We start from the raw sequence: 26,453 nt of genomic DNA, 5'->3' as shown, positions 1-26,453 counted from the left end.
TGGTCGGGGGGAGGTTAGTGGGTGGAGGGGCTGAGCAAAAAGGAAAAAGGACTCATGGACATGGACAGCAGTGTGGTAAGTGCAGGGTGAGGGGTATATAAAGGGACTAAATGGTCATGGGAAAAGTATACAATAAAAAAAACTAAAAAAAAATAAATAAAATACAAAATAATGAAAATGTATTTCACTCTCCAAATGACAATTTTAAGTTATCGTAAGGTTTAGATTTTTAAACATCACGTAGCGGGCTTTCTGCAGAAAGTGCAGACCAATAGTCAAGGACAAAGATCGGCCTTAGAGACACTACCATGAAAAGCAGCTGGAGCAGGACAAAGAGCTGGACAGGAAACACCAAGGGAAATAAATGTTAGGATGGTACAGCCAGTTCTGCCCAGGGAACTTGTAGCTGTAGAAGCAGAGGGAGAAGAGCAGAGACCAAGTCCCAAATGGCATTTCTGCTCCAGGGATACAGTAATAGACGATAAACCTAAAGGGGAGCAGAATATATCTCCCCCAAATATGCCACTTGGGCATGTTGATCATCTGAATTAAAGTTACTTGAGAAACAGCCGGTACAAGAGGACACTGACCTTCTCTGTCCCCCTCAAAGCAGGAAACAGCCCCCATGTGAAAGGTGCCCTCCCCGTATCAGGAGGGCAGAGGCACCCTTATCACCAGACAGGAGGAATTAAGGGCCGAGAATGCTAGATAAACAAACCTGTCACCGCTTCACCTGATTTAGTGAAGCCCAAGCCCCTCTGCCTTGTCTATACTTCACAAGTTTACTGTTTCCCTGTCGAAGAAAAATAAAGGGTATAAAAGCTGCCTGGTTTGTTCACTTCTAGGATTCTCATCTTTATGGGGCTCCCATACATAATTAAATTTGTTTTTCCTGTTAATCTGTCTTATGTCAATTTAATTATTAGATTGCCCTGTCCAGTATGGCTTAGTTGGTTGAGCATCATCCCACAAAGCAAAAGGTCGCTGGTTGGATTCCTGGTCAGGGCACATGCCTGGGGTGCAGGTCAGTCCCCAGTTGGGGGCATGCGAGAGACAACCAATTGATGCTTCTCTCAAACATCAATGTTTCTTTGCCTTTTTTCTCCTTCCCTGCCCCTCTCTCTAAAAATAAATAAACAGAATCGTAATTATTAGATCAACCAAAGAACCCAGAAGAAAAAATTTCTACCCCTATTAACCTCAAGAAAACCAAAAATAACTGAATAAAAATAGAAATAAGTATGACCAGACCTACACTTACAGTCTCTTTTGATTAAGTCAGAGCAAGCCACCCCACAGGCACTGGACTGCCACACAAAACCATCCTGTTACTGCTTAGGAAAGGTCTATGGTCCTGGGAAACTCTGGCTTGGGAGTACTCTTCCTCCTTGAAAAACGTGTTCAGTTTGAAAGGTGTTTTTGTTTTACAAACAAATGCCACAGTCAGAGCTCCCTGGATGCATCTTCGTCACGGGCAACTCAATCGTTTGTTACCATCAAAGTCTCCTAGGGAGCTTAAATCCATCATCACTTTTTAAACAAACAACTTTCCTAGGCAAGGAAAATACTGGCAAACATGGCAAAGTCTCCTAGGGAGAGAGGTCATGAAGCGGTTGCAGGCAACCTACTTGCCAACTGGTCCTGTTAGGACCGAGTTCTGCAGGACTCATCAGCCTTTCTTGGTAATGAGTATGAACAAGATCTACAGGAAAGGGAAGAGGCCTCCAGAAGAACCAAGCAGCCTTTTGAAATGTCTTATCACAAGTCCACAGCAAATAGCCTGGTTCTTTTTCATTCATTTAAGTACCCAGAGATTGACCAATGACAAACATATATGAATTCAAATAGGCTCTTTAATAAGAGACTCTTGTAATTACCTATAAGAGGATATCCTCCAGTGAGGAATCCTGTAGGCCACCTTTCTATTCTACCTCCAGGAGAACTCCTCTACCTCAGCACATTCCTTAGCCATCTCCCCAAAGCATTCGGTGATTCTGAGGTTCCCGAGCTATTGTGCAGACTTGGGTGCTCACACCCTGCACATTCCAAAGAAAGGACTGACCCCTGACCGGCTACCAGGAAATAACCACTGAGCCCTTAAAAATATCATGAAAAAATTGTCCTTACATACCTGAGATACTGGGCCACATTAGGTAGTTTATGCAAACCACACTAGGTAGTTTATGCTAACAATTCAACTTACGATGAATGCCTTCTTTGTTCATTCACCTGAGGTCCTAGGCCATGCTGTATCATTTTGGTTGCTGGAGGGGTTGGAGACTTGGTAGCTAAGGTCACTAGGATGTGCATTCCATGTTGACAAGACTGACCCCCGTCCCCAATAAAAGCTCTGGACACCAAGGCTTGGATGAACCGGTTGGCCATATTTGGTATGTGTTCTCACACATCACTGGTGGGACCATCAAAAGCACGCCTGTGTAACTCTGCTGTGACAGGGCAGCTGGAAGCTCATTCCTGGTTGCCCCTAAACTCTGCCCCATGTGCATTTTCCTTTGCTAATTTTAATCTGCACCCTTCTTCCTGTAATAACCAATAACCATGAGTATAACAGCTTTTCTGGGTTCTGTGGTGAATCATCAAACCTGAGGGTAGTCTTGGGGACCCAGATGCAACTCCATGTAGTATTTTCCATTTTCATGCCCACACTGGAAAAAGCAGGAGCTGCAAATACCGTTTCCATTGTAATTACCTTACTGATACTTCCTTCTCTTTCCATTTCTGACCTCACCCCCTCACACACACTACAGGTAATTAGGATGCGACTATATTTTTGAGTGGGGACTGGAAGTGTCTGTTTCTCTACGTGTACTGTGATGACAAGACAAAGATGTCTGACCATATCCCAAAGCAGAATGAAGAAAGGAATTGTAAGAGTATGTTGACTCCCAGACCATTTTGCAGATATTTAGAATTTATTGCAAATTAATTAATCATTCTCATCACATCTTAAATACAAATATTTTGGCGTAGTGCTCTATAATGTATGCAGTCAGGCCAGAACCATTCTCACTGAAGGTGAAAAGGAAGGAACAGCCCTGGATAAAGTAGGTTTCCACGTCATGAAATAAACCATTACAAGGACTTGGAGATTAGGATGACTGAGTAGTAACCATTTATTAAGAACCAAAAATGATGAATACTAAGAACCAACTTTACAGAAAGGCAGATTAGCCCACACGGTAGAAAAGTCAAAGGGAATCATAAATCCAGCTCCTACCAGGTCTGAATCAAACACAGGCAAGTGCATAAACCCAGGAGGACAGAAGGAAAACACAAACTTCTTCAGGGGAAGTTACTGCTCTTTGTTGAGCATAGAACAGTGTGGTCGATCTGAGTACACACACAATCAGGTACTTGAGAATGAATCCTGTGTATCGGTGTCTTCCAAATGTGCCGTTGGCTGCTTTTGTCTCACGGGAATACTCATGGCTAGTACCGGCTTGATGTGCACATACTGCTTTCAAAAGTTGTGAACAATGAACACACACTATAGCATTAAGTACAAAGAGTGCTAAGATTTCTCTAGAAAAATGGGTGATTTTTTTCATAGCCAACTTATTTAATGGTTATGTAGGGGATGCCATTCATGAGTAAACAAGAAGAAAAATGTTCAAAGCTAAAAAGTGTAGTGCTGAGCTGGTTTCAGCTGATTACTTGCTTATAGTGGTGAAACATTCCTTTTTAGTTAATATAAATACAGTTTAAGTCTTAGGATATGGCTCAATGACAAAGGACAAGCTGAATTTAAGCAACATAAACAGTAGAGGTAATGAGTATGAACAGTCCCATGGAAACTGTTAAAGAGAGCAAAGGATTCAGTCACTCTAACTTAATAATATTTATTTAATCTTGTGAGGGCCAAGAAAAGTTGCTATGATTGGTGCATGAGAATGCATCTGCTTTCTGTTTATATTTCCTGTTAACTTGCAGATTCATTATGAAGTATTTAAGAAAAAAATTCCTCTGGAAGCAGAAAAAAATAGGTACTGAAGAAATTTCAAGTGTTGTGACAAAAAGAAATTATCTACAGATTGTAATAAATTATATAGAAACCAAGAGATTTGCCATCTCACTCTTTTCGGAGTTGGGGGTAATTTAATTAAGTCAATGTGGCTAAAATAACCAATCATGGTATGTTAGTGATTAAAAATGTAACACAAAGAACTAAACAACTTTGCACCTGGTTTCCTCAAAGGACAACTTCAAGTAAGAAAGTGACATTTTATAATTTTACTGTTAGTTACTGACTTTGCAGCCAATAATTACATAGAAGAGGAGATATTACTATTTGATTCAATCAGCTGAAGAATATCAAAAAACCCAGCACAGTGCAGGTCCTTCTCATTACTACTGTACTTCTACCAATACCTAAATTTGAGGTTTTAAAGAATTACTGGTAGTTTTTTAATATGATGATAGTACTATAGTTCAGATTCTTAAGTCTTTATTTTTAGATTTAGTTGCTGACATACTCATGAGCGAAAGGATATGATGTCTGTGGTGTGTTTCAGCACAACCTGGGGTGGGAGTGAGGCGACTGACTGTTGAGTGTTCATTCAGTGGTTGAAATTTGACATAATAAAGTTCTAAGGTGTTCTTTTCAAGTACAATCCACTTAAGAATATTAAGGACTGGGTTAGTTTGGGTTTCTTTAGAAATTTGTCAGGCCATTAAAAGAACCTACTGTGTGAAATTAAATCTTTTAGGTGAAAACAAGATTGGATAGGACTGTAATCAAATCAAAGAAAGATGACAAGAGCAAGGATAAAAAACGTAACGTAAACTTCTTAGAGGAAAAATAATTTTAAAATTCCTGACTGAATCTGACAAAGCTCTTTTCATAAAATGTGAAGTCACCGGTTTAAGACCACTGGGCAAAGCTTAAGGCTGGCAGTGTCGCCTCCACGACTCACTTTGCTGTTGGCAGGGCCCAGAAGGGCCGTGTGGCTGAGCAAACATTCGACTCATCTCCCAATACCTAGTAACATATTAAGTATGAAATTTGTATATATTTTTCCTAATGTAATTTTAGCATAGTTCTATATGAGCAGTATACATATATTTTCTTTGTAATAGTTATTTTTAATTGATGTTTAATACTTCATTGAATAGATATAGCTCATTTATTCTTCTAGAATATGGCATTCATATTATTTCCAGCTCTTATTACTGTAAATAAACAGTATGAACTGTTTGAAATGTTCAATTTCAAACAGTATGAAATGTTCAATGCTATGAACATTACATGCATACAAAATTTCGTTACGGCTAGGATTACCAAGAAACCCCATATTTGAATTTCTCAAAAGTAAGATAAAACTTCCTAACAGAAGTATGTTTATCCTTTTGAAAACCTGTTAAGTGGCAAAATAAAGCTAGATTCCCCATTCTCTCTATGAATCCAGCTCATGAACAGTCAAAATGATAAGATGTAAGGGGTGGCAGAGACTATCTGGAGGATTGTTTTGGGAAAAATAATGTTGATATAGCTAGAGGCAGAAAACCACATTTTTAACTAAAATTATCTCATACCTGTTGAAAAGCTTTTTCTGCTTGACGTTCAGCATCAATAACTTGTCTCTCAAGCTGCTGCATCTGTAAAGTAAGAAAAACATATAAAAACTCACATTTCCCTTTTGGAAGGGATTTAGAAATCTCACAATACCATCCATTTCTTTAAGGGTATTTAAAGGAGTTCAATGGATATGAATTACATACCATTTATCACATTACAGGCTCTTTTGGTGCATATTTAAAAACCGATCAAAGAAAATACCAAAGATTTGATACTTTTAATACAATGTAGTATATATCACATAAGTATTCACCAGTACAATTTTCTTCATTGGATTATAAATTACAAATTACTGGCCAACACGTAGTAAAAACAGTAAATTCATTTTAAGAGAATAGTAAAACCTCAAATGTCATACTTCTTTTGTCGATCAGAAAGTCACAATAATCAGAAAGTGCTGCATTCTCATCAGCTGTATTTACACTGTCTCATCATTGGAGAAAACACAAAGGAGCACTAGTGGGCTGTTCTGGGCTGGGACCAAACACTGGAACAAAGAAAAGCCCTACAGTACTAAGAGTGACTAGTTTGTTTAATATTTTTTTAAAAAATAACATGGATATTACAATTGTATCTTTGAAAAGTACTGCAACGGCTACAACTGGTTCTTCCTTGCACATCACACTATATTTGATGTCACTGAAAATTTAAAGTAGCCTCTATTTCCTAGGGATGCATCACAAACTTACCTGGTGAGAATGTCTGGCAACTTTCATTACATAACGGAAGGAGGACTTGTCTTCAGTATAGAGTCTATGAAAAGACTTAGCTTTCTGGAGAAATCTAAAAGGTGTGCAGGTCTAAGTGATTTGGAAGTTATCTGAAGACACGCAGGTGGCAGTCTGCCTGAAATACTCAGGAGTTCTTGCAGAAATGGGGAGGATTCCGAAGAAAGAGCCGTATTTAACACACAACCAATTGCTAGTTCAAGAGACACTATCAAATACTGCTCAGCAAGTAGTAGAAGGCTGCTGTTCAGTTATGGCTAGTACTTTTAATGGACTGACTCCACAAAGATAACAGCAATAATAATAATGTATGGCATGTACCACATAAGGGCATTTGAACATTATGTTAATACCACACTGGTTTTCTTGCATCCAAATGGTCCAGAAAATGAGGGCTGGGGAGTATGTCGAACAGTGCTCTCCAAGAGCACCTGCAGTGTGGCTTGTCCAAAATGAAATATGGTGTAAGTGTAAAATACACATCAATAATACATATGTTATTTGAAAACCTAATATAAAATATCTCAGTAATTTTTTATATTGACTCATACTGAAATGATAGTATTTTGGATTTGTTGCATTAAATAGAACATAATATAAAATTACTTTAACATGTTCCTTTGTATTATTTTGTTTATTAAAAACATACATAGATGGATGAAATAATGTGTTTGGGATTTGCTTCAATATAACATAGAGAGAGTGGATCAGGGTACAGATGAAATAGGATTTGTCCTGAGTTGATAATCATTATACCTGGGTACATGAGGGTCCATTATAATATTCTGCTATCTGTGTACAACTGAAAACTTTTCTAATAAAAACTTTAAATATATAGACAATAGGTAAATAACATTAACAGATACATAAATGATATGTAGTATGATAAATAATGTATGTATATATGTGTTCATTAGGAGGCTATTAGTGACCTTTGTGAGGTCAGCTGGAGAGTGGAGAAGCAAGGACATACGCTGCAATGCCAGGCTATATGAATTAAAGTAACTAGTTGGGGTTCGAGAGCCACCGAAGCTGGGCACTATCAATTCCTCCCGCCCCCGCCCCCCGCTGTGCACACGCCACTTCTCCCACCCACAGGTGAGGCCCATTGCCCTTTGGGACTTGCCTTGACCCATGGAATGCAGGGGAAGTGATGCAGTATCATTCTGAGTCTTGGCTTTCAAACTTATTTATATTTATAATATATTTGTATTTTTTCCTTTAATGAAAACACATCTGTATGATGAATTAAAAGTCTGCTACTGTAGCAAGGCCATGGCAGACTGAGTTTAGGGTGAAATTATTCTCCAATGTCAAAGAACTCCTTCAGTTGTGTTAATCATCCTACCCAAAATGTGAGTTTGTCAAACCCTATCCTAACCCATCTCACACACTCTCGGGCTTTCAAATTAGGTTGTTTTATGGTAATGTTGGAAAAACCACTAATTCTCTCTACAGGACAAGGTGGGACAATTGAAATCTTTCTGGTTGCCTGACATTTTTCTAGTTGCGTAAAGTGGATTTATACAACATTTAGCACCTTCTACTGTCCATCAAAGCTGAATAATTACCTAAATTTCAAGAGCGTGACTCAAAGTTTCAATTAAAGGTGCTATTGTTTGTTCTAGAAAGTGTCCAGTCCCTGCTTTTGACGCTCAGCTCTCCACTGCTGTTGGCGTCCCTCCTTTCCCTCACCAAACCCCTACCACAGTGCTGCCCCGCGTAGAGAGGTTTGTTTTGTAACAATCACCACTCCAAAGAGTTAGGAATGACCACTTAATAGAAATTGTCTAGTTTCTAAAGCATCAGAGGGGTGGAGGGTTGCATGGGAGGGGATAAATAAAGAAAGCTGTAACGACATGATATAAAAAAAACAGAATACATTTATTATGATTTCAGACACAAAGAGATGATCTCATTAGTTAAATAAATAAATAAATCTAGCTAAATATTATTTAAAAGCGCATACTTGAAAAATGTCATTAAAAGGTTGAAAGTAAAAGGATAGAAAAATATACCAAGCAAAGAGTAACTAAAAGCAATATCAAAATCAGACAAAAAAGGCCTTAACACCAAAGTTTTACTAACGAGAGTGTCAATAATTATAAATGAGGCAATTCAAGAAGATAAACAATCCTGACCCTGAATACACCTAACTTCAAAGTATGTAACCCAGGTTTGATTCGTTTTTGATATACTTTGAAAACTCAAAATAAATTGTTATTTTGTTTAAATACTGATTTCCATGGTAACATCCTATTAAGAAGATTTCCCCTCAAAAGACTGAATAAATCCATTTACTTCACAATTTGATTTACTTTTCCTGTGTGTTTTGTTTATCAAAGCCATAAATCACACATAAAGTATCAATTAGTTCCATAAGATTTACTAAGAAAAATAATTGCACTCTTTTAGCCAATTTTCTTAATATTTACTTTCATGTACTATGTTGTTATTATTTTGTGTATAAGTAAACAGGTAAACTTTCATGTAAGCAACAGAAAACGCTTCTTTTCCGCTGACTTGTTTACTTTCGCTATCTCTAGCTTCCTTTACGGAGGATGGGGAGTCAGGTCTTCCTGGTCTCAACTAATTCCCTGCACTGGAGGGAACCAATGCAGGTCCACTCCCATTCTCCCGACGTACTTGTGTCTTCCCTTCGGTCTAATCGCTATTCTGGATTAATGTTCTTGTGACTGGGGAAGACATTCATGTAGCAAACTATTGTGACTTTTCTTTGCTACTTAACTTTTCTTCTTAAAGTTAAAGGTCTTGTTCTTTATTTACTTAGCTTTCTATGAACTTATCAATACATCATCTCCGAAGCCCCACCACCGTCTGAATCGCCTCTGAGGATGTTCATTCACATCTGATTTTCCTACCAGTTTCATCTTCTTCAATCTCCCACGGCCTCTGAGCTGCACCAACATGACTGGCTCCCCTCTGTGCCCGGCACAGCTGTCTTTGTGGGGAGGCCCTTCACCTTTCTCCTACATTAGACCTCCTGTTTCTTATATCCTGTGCCTTCTCCTTTCTTGGTTTACTTCCCGTTTTTTAATGGAGCACATCCTTCTCAAGAGTCCTCAGACAGATTACGCGGGATCTTGCAAGTCTTCAAAATTCATCTTAATTCCTGATCCTTTATATGGACCTGTTTATTTTCTTCTGAAAGCTTGAAGAATCTTTTCTTTGGTTTATATATTCTGAATTTTATGACAAGACCTTTGAGGGGAAACTATTTTTATGCTATACTAGGTAGTTGGTAGCCCCTTTCAATCTGGAGTATTTTTGTATTGTGTCATCAGTTTTCTCCCCTCAGGGTCTCCTATCATTCATAGCTTGGACATACTGGACTAGTCCTCTAAATTTCTCTACTTTCCTTTTTCGTCTTCCATCTGTTTAACATTTTTCTCTGCTCCCCAGGAAATTACCTTAAGTTTATATTCCAAACTTTCTATTAAATTTGGTTTTTCTTCTAGCATTTTAAAAAAAATTTCAAGTTTTTATTTAGTCTCCGAATATTATTTGTTTCATGGATGCAATATCTTTTTTCTCTTGGAATACTAAAAATGGGATTTTACTTGTTTTGTTTCTTTTCCCCCTGTACAGGCAATATTTTTTTTTCTGATTGTTCTCTATCGTTCACATAAGAGATTTTCTTTACGTGGCTGGTGATTCATGAGATGACTACTTGTGTTCAAGGGTAAGACACTAAACAGCTTTAGCACATATAAGGGGCATGTTGACCATGAACTGTGTGTAACATTAGGTAATCTGGCTAGACTTTGGTTGGGAAACCACTGATGTGAGTATTATTACCTCCTTTCTCCTGGGCCAAAAAGATTCCCCAAAGACTTTCAATCTCTTCCTGTAGGATAAATATCTACCAGCATTTTAGGAGCCACATGGGAGAAGAAGGTTGGGGAGGGGCATAAACTCACCACTAAATAACCATCTGTTCACTTAATCCCCTTGTTTTTGGTAGAGTAAAAGAAGCCACACCCTAGAATAAGGACGACAGGGTGTCTAGTTTCTCCCCCTGGGAACTAACTGCCCTGCAGAACCCTGTAAAGACCAAGAGAGAGGAGGGAGGTGTTGACCCCACAAAACAGGCATCGATGGAAAATGTGATACTTGGGAATCATTAGTTCATTTCAGGGAATCAACTAATTCCCTAAAACCTTCTCCCTCATCCTCATGTGCTGAATGTCCAGCAGCAAAGCATTGACTTTCTGTTAAAAGACTGAAACATTCTTCTCCTGTGAAACTGCAAACTGTCTGAGGGCATCAGTCCAACAACTGTGGCACTTCTGGGTTCACAGTGTAGGAAGTGGTCTCCTACCCACTCACCCTGAAACGGAGACTAACAATCGACCAGCACTGAGTATTTATACACAATTACCAGTCCACTTTTCAGATGTCCCATTCTTAAATGTAAGTGGGCTACCAAAGATCATCAGACACTTGAGAAAAAACTTCCAATTTGAAAAAAACAACAAAAATAAGAATAGGAAAGTAGTTGGAGGAAAGAAAGCTAAATTGGGAAATAGAAGAGAACTTTTAAAAATTTCGAATTAGTGTTTAGGAACCAGGAACTTTCAACCACATGATTCTACAGCCACACCGTAGACGGAATTTGTTATTCTCAAAGGTTAGGAAATCGATGTTCAGCACGAGTATGCCTCAGGCTCCCACCCGGTGGCACAGCTGGGGCTCTGAGTGATCGCGTTCTGCTTCCGTAATGCTCTTTCCGTTGACTCACAGTGGCTTTGGTGTTTATAAACTGCACACCCGATGTATACTTACACGAAACCATATGAAAATCTGTCCTAAATATAGTAGACCACAAAATTCTTAGATGTAAAGCATTTGTCTTTATTTCTGTCCTTTGCTATTCTTTTAGCCTAGGAATGTTTTACTGGTAACTTAAAATCATACTAACATTCATAATAGGAGCTATCTGTTCTCCAGGAATCTATTATAGAAGGAAACACAGGGATAGAGGTATAACCACGAGAGACTAAATTTGAAATCTGAGATACGAACAGAATTCTACCACTGAATAGGAAATAAGCTAAGCAATTTCTCCCCAGATTTTGGGTGTATTTATTTAGTCACACAACAATGGTTGAGACAGGAGTAATGAATACCACATAACAAAAATTCACTAAATGTAATATAAACTTTGATAAGAGAAATTCATTGCATTTTAACAGTCTATATTCTTGATCATAAAGACTGAACGTGTCACATTATGTAAGTGGAAATACACATTTAAGTATCTCCAGTGAAGTTTAGAATACTTTTAAAGTCAGTTTCAATATAAAAATAGTATGAAAGGCAATACTTCAATTTTGAGTGATTGTTTCTATAATCATTCAAGCTGGAAAATAACTTTGCAAAACAGTTAAAATAAAGCAATGCAGGAAATACTGATGTAAGTTTTTCCTTTCACAACGCAAACCATCATGTAAAGCGTGGACCGATTCCACAACTAATCCATACTAAGTCACCGAAAGAAACTTGAATGATCTGCAGCCCATATCAGGCACTGGACAAAAATAAGTATTTCATGAACTGGCCACTCAATACAATAACGACATGAAGTAGCAAAGTCTAAGCCTACTCTTTTGAGCACTGCAGAAGTGTTCTCTGCAGCCAGACTGAACACAGCAGCAAAAGGTGCAAGAAAGTCCGCCATTGGTCTTGGATTGTAACGCCGCCATGCTTAATGCCTAGTGTTCCAAGTGTTGTAGACTGGCTACGCTACACGGAATATGCAGAACTTTTATACATACTACGGCAGGCAGCAATTCCCCAACTCAGTTCCTGACTTTTTCCCGTAGGACCCATGAAAGAAAAGATTCTTTTGCAATAATAAATATTTTCAGTCAGTAGCCCCCAAAATGACATTTAAATTAGCCTGTAAAGTCTTATTGTTAGAATACATATAATTTCCGTTAGGCACTGTGAAATATTAGGTGAGGCAACAGAGCGACTGAAGGAATGTGGAATTCAAATAGGGTAATGGTGGTTACATGAAAAGTAAATACCGTGCTGTCCAAGGACTCCTCCTGTCTGGGGGAGAATTCCAGACCACCTCCGGGGGATCACATCCACAAAAGGCAGGTCAAGCGGCCCGAAACCCCTGACAGAAATGCTGCCTCAGGTAAAGGCAGCATTAGGTGATTGGGGCCTACAGAAAAACTGCCTATTTTTCACCCTTTTCCTGTCACAGAAAATCTAACCCATAGGGAATAACATTGCCTTCAACTTAAAATGAAACTTTTCCTTTTCCTTCCCTGACTCAGAAAACTAGTAATATTGTAAAGCAGGAAAACTACTTAAATCTCAGCTTCCCTGAAGAGTTTATATTTGGCATACTAGAGATATTTCCAACACCATTCCTTAAATTCCTCTAAAGACCTCTCCCACTTACAGCAGCATTTGCTCAAGACTTCAATAAGGCCTTTTTCTTCAAAAACATCAATATTCCAAGTTACTTGGAAATTGTGATGAAAAAATGCGAGATCATTTTTTTAAATTCCATGTATTCTCCTACTCCATCTCCAAAGAACACAAGGTGTATATAACTGAAATCTGCCTTTCATTATAAAAGTACTCTGAGATCCTCTCACACACCTCTCCTAAAAAAATTCAGAAGGATATTTTGTATTCATCGGTAATTACATTTGTTTATGTCATCTCCTTGCACACTTAACCAGCACATTCACTTAGAAAGATACAGGAAAATAACAATGAGTTATTTGTATATGCTGGGCACTCCATGAACTGTATTACAAAAAAGTATGAAAGATCTAAGGTTCAATATTTTTGTTTATCTTATTTTTATTTATTTTTAGAGAGAGGGGAAAGGAAGGAGAAAGAGAGGAAGAGAAATATCAATGTGTGGTTGCCTCTCACAAGCCCCCCACTGGGGATCTGGCCTGCAACCCAGGCATGTGCCCTGACTGGGAATCGAACCAGCGACCCTTTGGTTCGCAGCCCATGATCAATCCACTGAGCTACACCAGTTAGGCAAGATGTAAGGTTTAATTAATGTCAGCTCTGCAATGTTTAGCTGCGTGATATCAAGCACACTCTTCAAATATTCTTAGTCTTAATGTCACTATACTTACACTGGGAATAATAATGGTTACTCATAAGGTTACTCTGGGGTTTAAACTAGATACCAGTTGTACTAATTGCTTAGGAACCATAGTTAGTACCTAGTGTTACTATAACCAGTCAGAACCGAGAATCAAAACTACCGCAGAAAAGAAAAGCTGGCTAAAATTCCTGGCAAAGAGCTTAAGAGTCAAACTAGCATTCTTTCAAGAACCTTCAGCCTTGGGCCCAAACCTTCTGGAAGGGAGGTTTGAGAGAACTGTTAGGGAAAAAGCAATGGGGCAGATTGGTCCTAACATAAATCCAATGGGTATGAATGGGACCAGACTGGCCTATGGAATGCAATAGTTGACTCAAGTTGGCATGTAGAAGCAATGCAATAGGGTTTGCTTTGAAAAAAATGCAATGTTATAACTTGTTATTACTACATACATATACATATCCTAACCCACACATAACTGCCCCCAAGCAGAGATGGATTTATACGTTGCATGGCTGAATAGCAGAAGACAGAATAGATGAGTGAGTAAATATATCAGAAAAAACAAGGAACGTGTTAATAAAACTAGATGAGAAAGGCCATATAGGGTGATGGCTAAGCATTCAGGCTCTAAAGCAGAATGCCTTGTTTTAAATCTTGGCTCCATCACTTATTTTTTGGCACAAACTCAGGCAAGCTAAATAACTGCTATGTGCCAAAGTTTCCTACTATGTAAATATGAATTATATTAGTACCTAACAGAGGGGGTTGTTGTTAAGAATTAAAAAGTTAATTTGCATAAAACACTTAAAAAATAGCCTGGCATGGAGTAAGCATCAGTTTCCTAATCTGTAAAATGGAAACAATAAAATGCATGACTTCACAGGTTGTCAGAAGGATTAAATAAATTATATCTCCATAAAGTGCTGAGCACATAATAAATCAATAAATACTTGGTATTTTTATTAAAACATGGATGGGTACCAAAAGTCATTTTCAATCCAGAGAAAAGTATTTCATAATGAAATATAACAGAAAATACTGTGAAAAATGTTATTCTCATTTTGGTGTTGAATCTATTTACTGGAAAATCATGAGTAACTTGGCACACTTATCCCCTTTCCACTGTATGAAGCACATGTGAGCAATTCCATCTCTTAGATCTGGCAAAAGATTTAAGTCACAGACACAAAATACAAAAGCCCAAAAAGGAAAAAAAAGAGGAAGAAAAAGAAACCACAACTAAAACAGAAACTTTGAAATACCATTCCTCTCAAAATTGTTTCACCAACAAAGAAAAAAATCCATTAACATAAATAAATCATCGAAAAGCTATTTCTAATTTTACCTGTAGAGAAAAAAGGACTCGAAGTTTAAAAAATGGACACTCAAAAAACTTTGGTGTAGCAAGTCTTCTAAAGAACAAATGTTGCCAACAGGTTCAGAATTTAAAGGTCAATTCATTGGAAACCAAACAAGCATAACTAGTACTTAGTCCATAAAGAAACCAGGAGCATACAGAAGGGAACCAAGAGAATTTGGAGCAGACTGTGGTCAACAGTGCGCCCACTGCTTGAGGGCGAAGGCAACATGTGGGAGACTATCCATGAGGTTTAGCAACAAGATAGAACTGGTAATCCCGACAAAATCATTGTATGGGGTAGTTAGGATTGTGGAAGGTCCAGATAAATCACAGCACAACCTGGGAAGTGATTTTTATTACAGAGAAGAGCAAAAACAAAGCATGCGTCACTAACTCTGAGTTAGGATAAGCTTTCCCAATTTGGAGAAACTCAAACTGGTATTTTTTTTAAGATTTTTTTATTTATTTATCTTTAGATGGGAAGGAGAGAGGGAGAGAAACATCAATGTATGGCTGCCTTTCGTGCGTCCCCTGCTGGGAGTGGGCCTGCAGGGAACCGGCCTGCAGCCTAGGCATGTGCCCTGACTGGGACTCAAACCAAGATCCTCTAGTTCGCAGGCCTGCGCTCAATCCACTGAGCTACACCAGCCAGGGCCTCAAACTGGTATTTTTTTCAAGCTATAATTTAAATTCTAATAGTGATAAGCAAAGCAAATTGATATCGGGGATTTTTTTCTACAAAGGCTATTATTGGGTCACCCTCTGACTTAAACTGAATGAGATAACTTTAATCTTTCCACTAAAAAGATGTTAAAGTATAAAAGTTTAAGATGATATATATTAAAGTTTAAACTGAATGATGTTATACTGGATTCTAGTGCTATATAATTTTATCATTAGAATGCCTCTGTACCAAGAGATTCTTAGCTAGGAATGAAAGGAAGATTTAAGGGGATCTTTTTTTAGAAATACGATACCAAGGATTATGCAGATTAGAGTTTAAGAAACCACCTGTAAGTTCTTCTGACCAGTTTTGAATGACCATTAATATCTTTTATCCATTCACCCAGACATCACTGTCCAATAAAAATATACAATGTGAATATATGTATAATTTTAAATTTTCCAGTACTTAAAAAAGTAAAGCAAGATAAATAAAATTAATTTTAATATCTTTATTTAACCCAATATCCAAATGAATATTATCATGTCAACATATAGCCAACATGAAAATGATTGCTTAGATATTTTACATTCACTTTTTCATACTAAATCTTTGAAGTCTGGTATGTGTTTTACATTTGCAACACATTTGCATTTTAACTAGCCTTATTTCAAATGCTCAACAGCCACTTGCGGCTGGTGGCTGCCATATTGGACAGTGCAGATCTGGAACCCAAGTTCCCTGGAAATTGGAACATGGGTTGTCTTGTTCACAATTGTAACTGTAGCATTAAGAACAGTGTCTGTCACATAATCACCCCTCAATGGATGTTTGTTGAATGAATAAATGAACAAATAAATGATAAATGAATTTATCTATTGACTTTATATATATACATGCCCCCCAAAATTCTTGAGGATGAGACCATACATACTACACATGTCTTGCCCATGAGATGCAAGAAGTGTTTGTCAAATAAATTAATACATGAATAAGTAGACTATGAAGGCTGAAGGATAAGATACACAGAGATCCTCCTGAGCATGAAGTAATGGGTGGTATGTTTTTACATCTTTGGAAATCAGACACAGTATATTAACATTATAACTCATGTTTATGTGTGTATAAATATGCTTGGGTTTAGATCTAAATGCATACACAGAAACATTAAAAAATAATACAATAAAATTTAATGAAATTATTAGAATTATTAAGAGAAGCAAATAACTATATTAAACTCAATTCTAGCTGAGATGATAGTTTAGTAATATATATTTAGTCAATATAAATTCCTAAATAATGGCATACTTTCAAATATATTAATAGTGGAAGCACATTTTACTATAAATAGGGAATGTTCTTCTATAATAACTTTAAACACGACTTTCCTAAACATTTAAGTAGATCAAAATTCTGTCATACTTCTCTAGTAAAACCAAATAAATTATAGCTTTTTACTCTGGAATGAATGCAATCCACATTCATCAAATACATACAATGCTTATGTATTCCACTAGTATTTGCAAAGAAATGTTTTTTGTCTTAATGTCCAATTTACTCTAAAACTGGCAAAAGACTATGCCAAATAGAGCTTCAAAGCCTTGACAGAAAGTTAAATTATATTCATTATATTTTAAATGTTTACCCTCAGAATACTCAGATTACTTAATATAAATGCAAGAGTTTCTAAATAGCTGGTGTTTAATAAGAAAGGTTAGGAAGACAAGCTTACCTTCTCTGCTAGGAGCTCTCTTATCTTGCTTGCTTGAACTCTGAATTTCATGAGCTGAGACTCCAGAGCTACGCATCGTTCTTTCCAATCTACTGGTCCTTCTGTCTCACAAAGCTCTGCCATATTTCTTCTAGAAAAGAAAGCATTCAAATGGCATAATACCAATCAGCATTCAGGAAATTCATTAGATCGCCAATGTACACATTCTAGTTGTCATCTAACGATATCCAGATACAAGTTTTGTATTCAAGGATAAATTCCAGAACTTGTGATAGCTTACAAAAAAGACTTAGTGGGAGACGGTGAGCCAGGGTTGGAGGCCTCACTGTGCTCACTAAACTTTTACGAACCTAACCTTTCTACGTCACAGTGTGTCCAATCTAGAAAAATGGGGACATGATCATAATACACAGTTCTCCTTCATTGGGTATGTTATGAGGAAGAAATTAAATGTTGCTGTTTTTAACAGCACTTTAAACAGTGTACTAGCACCATAAGCAGAGTACTATAATGATATTAGTTCTGCCCGACAGATAAAATTTTTAAATCTATCAGCTCAGAATTTCACCACACCCTTAAAACTACAGAATTATAATATAGATCACATATATTTACAGAATTATTGTATGTTATACACCAATTGTTAGCATGATAGAATAACCTAAAGAAGATTTATACCACTACTACAATTAAGGCTTGGATATATAATTATCACTTATTGCCATCCTAAATTTGTGCAAGTCCAGGTTGTGTTTCAAGGCAAAAATCCAATATTTAACTGGCAAAGAATGATAACCCTAGACAAGCTTACATAATTTTTATTTGGTGCAAGAAGATGTATAAATGTGAAATTTGAAATCACATATAGTAAGTAAATAAATCTAGAATTGGTGTTTTCCATATTAACATTCCTTTTGGAGGAGATTAATCCCAGACAGGCCATTTACTAAAATGTCTTGATATTAATGCATTTCTGAATTGGTCTTGCTGTGAACTGATAGAACTTTCATTAGAAATGGATCTCTGGGAGCAGCCAAGCCCCAGTCATGGAAAATATGTGACAGCAAAATCCTCAGAACCCAAGGCTAGAACTCCGGTTGAAGGTGTGCTATTCTGTTCTTTCACTTGACAAAAACATCTCCCTCACATATTAACAAAATTTATTTTCCCAGTATTTAGTATAATATAACCCCTAACCCACAAAAGATTATCTTTCTAGAATAAATATTGTTTTATGGGTCAATCAGTTTTCACTCAGTACTCAATACTTGTATCATTGAAGGCCCTGTCCGGGTAGCTCAGTTGGTTAGAGCATCGTCCTGGTACCCCAAGGTGATGAGTTCGATTTCCGATCAGGGCACATACAAGAAGCAGCCGATGAATGCATAAATAAGTTAAACAACAAATCGATGTGTGTGTGTCTCTCTCCCTTCTTCTCTCTCTAAAAATCAATAAACAAAAAATACTTATGTCACTCAATAACTTAGAAATAAATATAAGCATAATTGTCATTATGAAGAGCACCACAACCATGTCAAAGCCTCTAGTTACTCCTAAGTTCTCACCATAATTTAAGGGAAACTTGTAACTGCAGAACTAAAAATCATTCTCTTTTCATTTCTTTTGTTTTTACAGAAGCCTCACTCCATTGTTTTCTGAGTTTTTTCCCTAAAGATATTAGCCTCGTCAATGACCTTTTTCATTGCCCACATTAGCATTTACCATCAATGATGTAGGAGTAAGTAATGCAGTCCATCAGTCACAAACTTTTTCTCTATTCTACTGCTACTTCATTTCTTTCCTCACTAGCTTTAGAGTGGAAAAGGAAAGCAGATATGAATGGAATATTAAAAATAAAAAGCGGTCCTGAAATGGATATCCTTTAGTCTTGGGCCACTCATATCCCTGCACGGAACTGCAGGCCCACTCTTCTAGATCAACGAGAGGCGTCTACTTCATGTTGGTTAATTTTTGCACTATTAGTTAAAATAACTTGTTTATCTTTTACTGTAAAATTATTACAGCTTTCAAAATAACACCAACATGTTTTTAACAAATTAAAATCAATCATTATCATTCGCCATATGAATACAATAAAAGACAAAAACCACAAAATCATCTTGATAGATGCAGAAAAACACTCAACAAAATTCAACAGCTTTTCATGATAAAAACATTCAACAAACTAGTTCATAGAAAGGAACTTCCCCAACCTGATAAAGAGCCTCTACGAAAAGCCCACAGCTAACATGGTGAATGGCGGATCCACCTAGGATCAGAAATAAGACAAGGATGTCCGCTCTCCCCACTTTGAGTCAATGTTGTACTTGAGGTTCGAGCCAGGGCAGGAAAATGAAATAGAAAGCATCCAGATTGGAAAGAAAGAACTATAACTACCTCTATTTCCAGAAGTCAGGATCTTATACACAGAAAATTCTAAGGAATCAACAAAAAACTATTACAACTATTTGAGTTCAGCAAAGTTTCGGGATACCAGATTAATCTAGGAAAAAATCCAAACATGAAATCAAGAAGATATTCCATTTATAATAGCATTACAAAGAATTCAATACTTAGGAATACATTTAACAATAGAAGTATAAGTCTTGTACTTGGAAAACTGACAAATATTATTGAAAAAATTTAAAGAGATATAAATAAATGGAAGACATCACACATCCATAGACTGGAAGACTTAATATTGTGAAGATACTAATACTTGCAAATGGATATACACATTCAATGCAATCCCTATCAAAATTCCAACTGCATTTTTTGCAGAAATTAACAAGCTGATCCTAAAATGCATATGGAAATTCAGGGGACTCAAAAAACCCAAAACAATCTTGAAAAGCTAGAGGGCTCAAATGTTCCAATTTCTATAAATTTCTGAAGTCACTATAAAGCTACAGTAATCAAGATTATGTGGCACTGGCATAAAGATAGACATTGGATATTTGGAATAAAATTAAGAATACAGATTTAAAATGTCACATTTAAATTCAATTGATTTTTGACAAAGGTGCCAAGACCAAGAATAGTCTTTTTAAAAAATAGCACTCTCAAAATGGATCAAAGGCCTAAATACAAAAGCCTAAGCTCTAAACTTCTAGAAGAAAACACAAGTATTTGTGACCCTGGATAGAAAACAATTTCTTAGATATGATGTGCAAAGCATACGTAATCAAAAGAAAATAGATAAATCGCACGTAAAACACAAAATTTTAAACTTTTGTGCTTCCAAGGACACCACTGAGAAAGTGAAAGAGAACCCAAAGAACTGGAAGAAATATTTGCAAATCATACCTCTGATAAGGGACCTGTATTCAGAATACATGAAGGACTCTTACAACTCAACAACAAAAACAACTAAAAAGTAGGCAAAAGATCTAAATAGACATTTCTCAAAAGAATATATATATAAATGGCCAATAAACACTTGAAAAGATGTTTAACATCATTAGCTATAAGGGAAAATGCAAATCATCATCACAATGACATACCACAATGCACCAAACAGGAGGGTTATAGACATGTAATGTCTATAAGACATGTAATAACAGTGTTGGTGAGGATGTAGAGAACTTGAACTCTCATACAGCGCTACTGGGAATGTAAAAATGGGACAGCTCTTTGATAACTCGTTTTAAAGGTTCCTCAAAAGTTTTAACATAAAGTTACCATATGACACAGCAACTCTAATGCTAAGTATACGAGTGTTTAATTGTGAAACTTTGAATATGTGAATCCACACCAACACTTGTACATGAATGTTTATAGCAGCATTATTCAAATAGCCAAAAACTGGAAATAATCCACATGTCCATCATCAGATATACTTGTGCTACAATGGATGAACCTTGAAAACATTACCCTAAGTTCCAAGTGAAAGCAGAGAGACATAAAAGGCTACATATTGTGTGATTCCATTTATATGAAGCAGGTGAATCCAAAAAGACAGGAAACTGGTTGGTGGTTGCCAAGGACTGTAAAGAGAGCACAATTATGATCCTATTTGAGGTTTCTATTTGGAGTGATAAAAACAGTCTAGAATTACAAGGCGCTAATGGATGTACAACCTTGTGAATTGTATAAAAAGCACTGAATTGTATACTTTAAAAGGGTAAATTTAGTGGTTTGTGAATTATACTGCCATTTTTAAAAAGTATGTATTTACAAATGAGTAAAGAAAAAGTAAGAATTTAAGTGAATGTTTACTAGGTTAACATTTACAAATTTAACAATCCATTGTTTTTAGTTATCCTTGTCAAAGACTGCATCACTGGCCCTGGCCAGGTAGCTCAATTGGCTAGAGCAACGTCCGGATATGCCAAGGTTGCAGGTTCAATCTCCAGTCAGGGCACATATAAGAAGCAGCCAATGAATGCATAAATAAGTGAAACAACAAATCAACATTTCTCTCTCCCTAAAAAAATCAGTCAATAAAAGAATCTAAAAAAAGAATTCCACCATTAACTCAAATAATTTAGAGATCATTTTTAACCTCAAATATGACAAGAATCAGACATATATTGTTCTAAGTACTTTGCTATGAAAATGTTATATTATATAAATTCTAAGTTAAACATGCCTATTCATTTCTTTGGCTACGTTAATTACCTATTTTACAGTGAAGTAGCAGAACCTTAAAATATTATTGGCATTTAATGTCTACATTCGCTATTAATAGGGTCGCAATCTTTTAAAAAATTCAAAACTAGACTGGTTGGTTAATGATCTGCCCTGAGGTCCAGATACCTGATTTCCTCATTTCATTCCGTAACTTCAGTTAGCATAAAGGAGCTGCTGTGTTCCTGTACCATCTTGAATAAGATTCTAATTGTGAACAATATCCACTATCCTTTTCCATTACCACTGACTTTATAGAACCAATTATATACCTTTGGGAGCTACACCCACTTTTTAAATAAAAGTCATTACCAGGTTCTGAGTTTGAAAGTAATCTCTCTTCACTGAAGTGGACAGGAAAATGGCTTGGTTTTCCAGATGCCCCCAGTGGCTTTTGGAAATATTTACTGACACAAAATTAACTGTTTACAATTGTGGAGTGAAAGCTCTTTTCTCTGAATCTTTGACTTCCTGTTTCTCTTCCAAATCCCAAAAGGGAAAAAGAAAAGAGCGAATTCATCTACTTAGGCTTACCCTGATGAAGTTCAGGGTAGTCACTCATATTCTTTAATTCTCTCCTTTTAGGCAACAGCTTAACTTGGCCAGGTAACTGTGTGTTTTTGTTTTTTCCCCCTAAAGCAGAAAAGATGTCTTTCTTGACCACACAGAGACGTGCCTGTTTAAAGACCCCTCCGACCACCCCCCAGCCCCACTTGGGCAAAGCTTGTGCCCTTCCGTGGCACTGCTCAGAACAGCCCCGCTCCTCACCCCACCGCTCCTGGGGGACACACACCGCTGAGCGATCGAGGGGTGCGACGGGCATTTTCACAAAGAAAGTAGTGACCTGCAGGCAGCACAGCACCAGAAATTTTATAGTGCAAATGATTTAAGTCCTCTTTCCATTGTGTTTCGTGCATCAAAATCTCTGGTTCAAATGCTCCGTCTTTTTTTTATAAGTGGTGTAGTAACTTCAAGGCCAGGGCAGTTTCAAGGTAGGTCACCTACGGGCACTCTGATAACCCGGCAACTCGAGGTGTAGAAAACGGTTCCCAAAGTTCTGGAAAGTTTTGTTCCCTAGATCACAGTGGGGCTCCCACGAAGCCGAGGCCGAGCCGCAGCATCCCTAACTGCGTGGGGCACTGGGCCTCCAAACGCGAGGCTCCCTGGTGCGCCCCAGGAGCGCCCCCTCCGCGCCACAAGCCCGAGCCCCGCTTTTCAAACAAAATGTCACTAGAGACCAGGGGAAGGGGCTGCTGGCCACCGCCCCCAGATGAGACCCCGGTCCTGGAGGCGGGTGGGAGGCTGCGGCTGGAGGCGCGGAAGCGTGTTCTGCGCCAGCCCTTTCCATCCTTGGGGTCCCCGCCCGCCGGCTCCACCCATCGCCCCCATCCTCCGCCCAGGGAGCCCCCCGGAACCGCGCGCGCTCTCAAGGGGGCGGGTATACTCGGGCATCGGAGGTACTGAAGTGGCCTTTAGCCTCCCATCAGCCTACCTCTGCTACAGGTCCCTGCGGCCGCACCCCAAGTCCCACCCGCGCCTGGTGCGGGGCTCCTGGGGCTCCTGGGGCTCCTGGGGCTCTCGGGGTTCTCAGCTGGCGGCTGCCTCACACCGAGCCGGCGAGCGGGCGGAGGCAGGACACCGCCTTCTGCTGGGACTGTCGGCAGGAGTAGCCAATCGGAGGTCGCATCTGAGCACTAACGTCACCTGGAGTCGTGGCTATAACTTTGACTCCTCCCACTCCCTGGAGCAGGAGCGAGTTTTGTCCAGGGGCGTCTACCCCTAACCTTCGCGGCACCTGGAGCTCAGAGCCTGTTGTAGAGGCCATCCCTTTCCAGTGTTCCTGCCTCGACTCCGCACCCACCTGTTGGATCGCCCAGTCTGCAGTTTCTCTTGCCAATCCACGCGTCACCTTCTTGCCAGGTTAACTGTCCAGCAGTGAAGTTTTGAAGTACGTGCTGCCAGAGACTTTCATCGACGTCCTTTTGCCTAAATTGCCATGAACAGATTCCCTAGTCTAGTATTCAAGACCTCCGTCCTACTTTTTCAGCTTTATTTTTCACAGCTGTGTTTTTCGCACATCTAAAATTGTAGCCGTGTACCTCTTTACTCCAGGAGAGCCCTTTTGAAACATTTATCTATTTCCTATGTTCTCCTCGAAAAGTTCTAACCTCTTCCATGACACAGTTCAGATGATCTTCCCCATGCAATCACGCTTGTGCGCGGCCCACCTCTTCTCTCGTTTCTGCTCCCTGAGCATTGACGTTTTTACTCCTCTTGTCACCTAGCTCATTCTGCATCGTGTAGCGCCTTTGATTTCTCTCCATTCGACCTTGAGCCCTTTCAAATTAGAAATTTTCTTTCTTTTGCATCCTCTTGAGCAGTCAGTACAAAGAATTGCACAAGCAGATGAGTGATAATCTTAGCATAATTAGAGTTTACTTTCCAAGTTGGGGTCCAGAGAGAGAGAATTCTGAATGTTATGGCCAATTTTTCCCCAGGTTCACAAAACTAGGTCTTAGGTTCACATTTGACCAATAGAGGATTTCAGGGGCTTTTTCCACTATTTTCTTTTTTTTTTAATTAACTAAAACTCATCTAACCTTATATAGAAAAGGCACAAAAGAGATAAAGAATTACACATTTCCTTCCAGGGAAGGCAGTAAGTAAATGTGATTAAAACGCCAGTAAGCGAGGATCAGGCTTCCATATTTCTTCCAGATGAGCACTAATTTTGGACTGGATCCCAGACTACCCCCACACATCAAATTCCTTTTGCCTTCTGTGGGAGCTGATGATGCATATCGTATGAAAAATTGTCTCTGAACAGCTTTGGCAAACAAGCAGGCTGGACGGGGTGTATTTTACAGAGCACAGAGGAGTTAAGTAAACAGAGTTTAAGTAACTTGCGTAATTTAACACAGCAAGTCAGTAGAGACCCAAGAACTAAGAGCAGGAGAAAGAGAAAGAATGCCAGAATAGAATCAGTTCCGTTTGTGACTCAGAGTACTAAATAGACTAAGAGAGCTGAGTGAATAAAGTCCGTCACCGAAGAAGCTTTCTAAACGCTGCTACCACCCATGCAAGGCTCGGCCGGCGTTTACTGACTGTCACCTTTTTCTAGAAACATGACAAATTGAATTTGTGTAGCTGTGGAGAATACAGGGGAATGGCACCCTGTTTCTGGCTGTGCTAAGAAAAATACATGGTGCAAGGGACTATTATTTAGCAATAAAAAGAAATGAAGGGCTGATAAATGCTACAATGGGGGTAAAGCTTGAAAATACTATGCCCAATGAAAGAAACCAGTCAAAAATGCTCACATTGTGTGATCCTGCTTCCATGAAGTGTCCACAACAGCACATATATAGAGACAGAGAGCAGATTAGAGGTTATGAGGCGCTGGGGAGGGTAGGGGTGCTGGCTAATGGGAAAGGAGCCTCCCTGGGGAAAATGAGAACATTCTAAAACTTGTGGTGATGATTGCATGCTTCTGTGAGTCGACTGGAGGCCATTGACAGGCACAGTTTAAATGAGTGAATTGTATGTTGTATGAAATATCTCGGTGAAGGTATTTTGAAAAAGAAAAATACTTGTTGAGTTTTATGTTTTCCGTATTTAGTAGCAGCAGTTGGATAATATCTCTGATGAGCCCTCGTGGATGTAAAATACACTATGTACTTTGTCTCACAATATCTACCTCAGTTGTAATATTATATTGAATTCTTGCTTGTCTGTTCCTCACCTTCCCTCACCCACACACATGCTAGACCACGATGAGAGGAGAAACAGTCTGCTTTTGCTTTTTACCATATATCCAGCATATAGCACTGTGTCTGCCATGTAGTAGGTACACAATAGATGTATGTTAAGTGAATGAATGAAAGTGTCAAGGGATATATATTTTACAAGGTGCTTATAACAGTCCAGGCACTGTACTAGCTTCTGAGGAGTGCAAAATTAGCCATCCAGTTATGGTTTCTGTCTTCATGGGGGAAATGTGCACATTCACTAACTATCCACACAAATCAATACAGGGATGGGTAAGAGTAGGTTTGAATTCAACCACCTCAGGAGACACTGGGGTTAAACCAAGCAGGTCACTGAAATTCAAGTTTGTTTACTGATTCTCAAAGACTACAATAATGTGTAAGTAATGAAGGCCAGCAAATTGAGCAATTATAAGACTGTACCTAAGTGCACTGTGTCATTATGACATTCTTTTGAGTTAATAAAGCTATTGCAAGAATCATAACCTGCCTGTCTTTTTCCATATGAACAACTGTAAGTCTACTTTTGCCCACCCCTGCATATAAGTGCAAATTGCATTAGATGTCTTGAAGGAAAAGCACAAAGTGCTGTGCAACTGAAAAATGAAAGGATTCGGCCCAGTCCTAGGAGTCAGGAAGGTCTTCTTTGAGAAAAAAGAACAATTGAGCTGAGGTCTGAAGGAACTGGCCAGGCAAAAGCAAAGAGTTAATGGAGAGAGTATCCAGGCTGTGGAAACAGCAAGCACCAGGCCCTGCCATGATGAGGAGCCTGAGACATTGGAGGGACTGAATGGAGGCCAGTGAGGCAGGGACACAAGAAACAACAGAAGAGAGTAACAGGACACAGCTGCAGAAGAAAGAGGTCT

General features: G+C 38.4%; 2 protein-coding genes across 3 annotated transcripts in view; one reads left to right on the top strand and one right to left on the bottom strand.

Annotated features, from left to right (window-relative positions):
- Window positions 1-23,427, bottom strand: part of PLEKHH2 (pleckstrin homology, MyTH4 and FERM domain containing H2) — a 101,079-nt gene extending 77,652 nt beyond the window's left edge. For both annotated transcript variants that reach the window (XR_005069531.1, XM_037066576.1), the window contains exons 1-3: window positions 23,313-23,427; window positions 17,192-17,321; window positions 5,554-5,616 (exon numbers count right to left, since the gene is read on the bottom strand). Coding sequence is in view for 1 of the 2 variants with exons in the window: in XM_037066576.1 (XP_036922471.1) it covers window positions 5,554-5,616; window positions 17,192-17,314 (186 nt within the window). In the remaining variant the exon portion in view is untranslated. The remainder of the gene's footprint in view (window positions 1-5,553; window positions 5,617-17,191; window positions 17,322-23,312) is intronic.
- Window positions 6,172-6,780, top strand: C1GALT1C1L (C1GALT1 specific chaperone 1 like; the record flags this gene model as incomplete). The annotated part of the gene is given in 5 exon segments (XM_037066894.1): window positions 6,172-6,398; window positions 6,400-6,464; window positions 6,467-6,515; window positions 6,517-6,622; window positions 6,625-6,780. Coding segments are annotated over 5 exon segments (603 nt in total), but the record flags the coding sequence as incomplete, so codon positions are not given.
- Window positions 23,428-26,453: the final 3,026 nt, after the last annotated feature.

This window comes from Sturnira hondurensis, unplaced genomic scaffold (genome assembly GCF_014824575.4).
Source record: "Sturnira hondurensis isolate 20B ecotype Veracruz unplaced genomic scaffold, ASM1482457v3 Scaffold0016663, whole genome shotgun sequence".
Lineage (NCBI taxonomy): Eukaryota > Metazoa > Chordata > Mammalia > Chiroptera > Phyllostomidae > Sturnira > Sturnira hondurensis.
The sequence above is the reverse complement of the archived record's forward strand: the minus strand, read 5'-3'. Positions and strand labels throughout refer to the sequence as shown.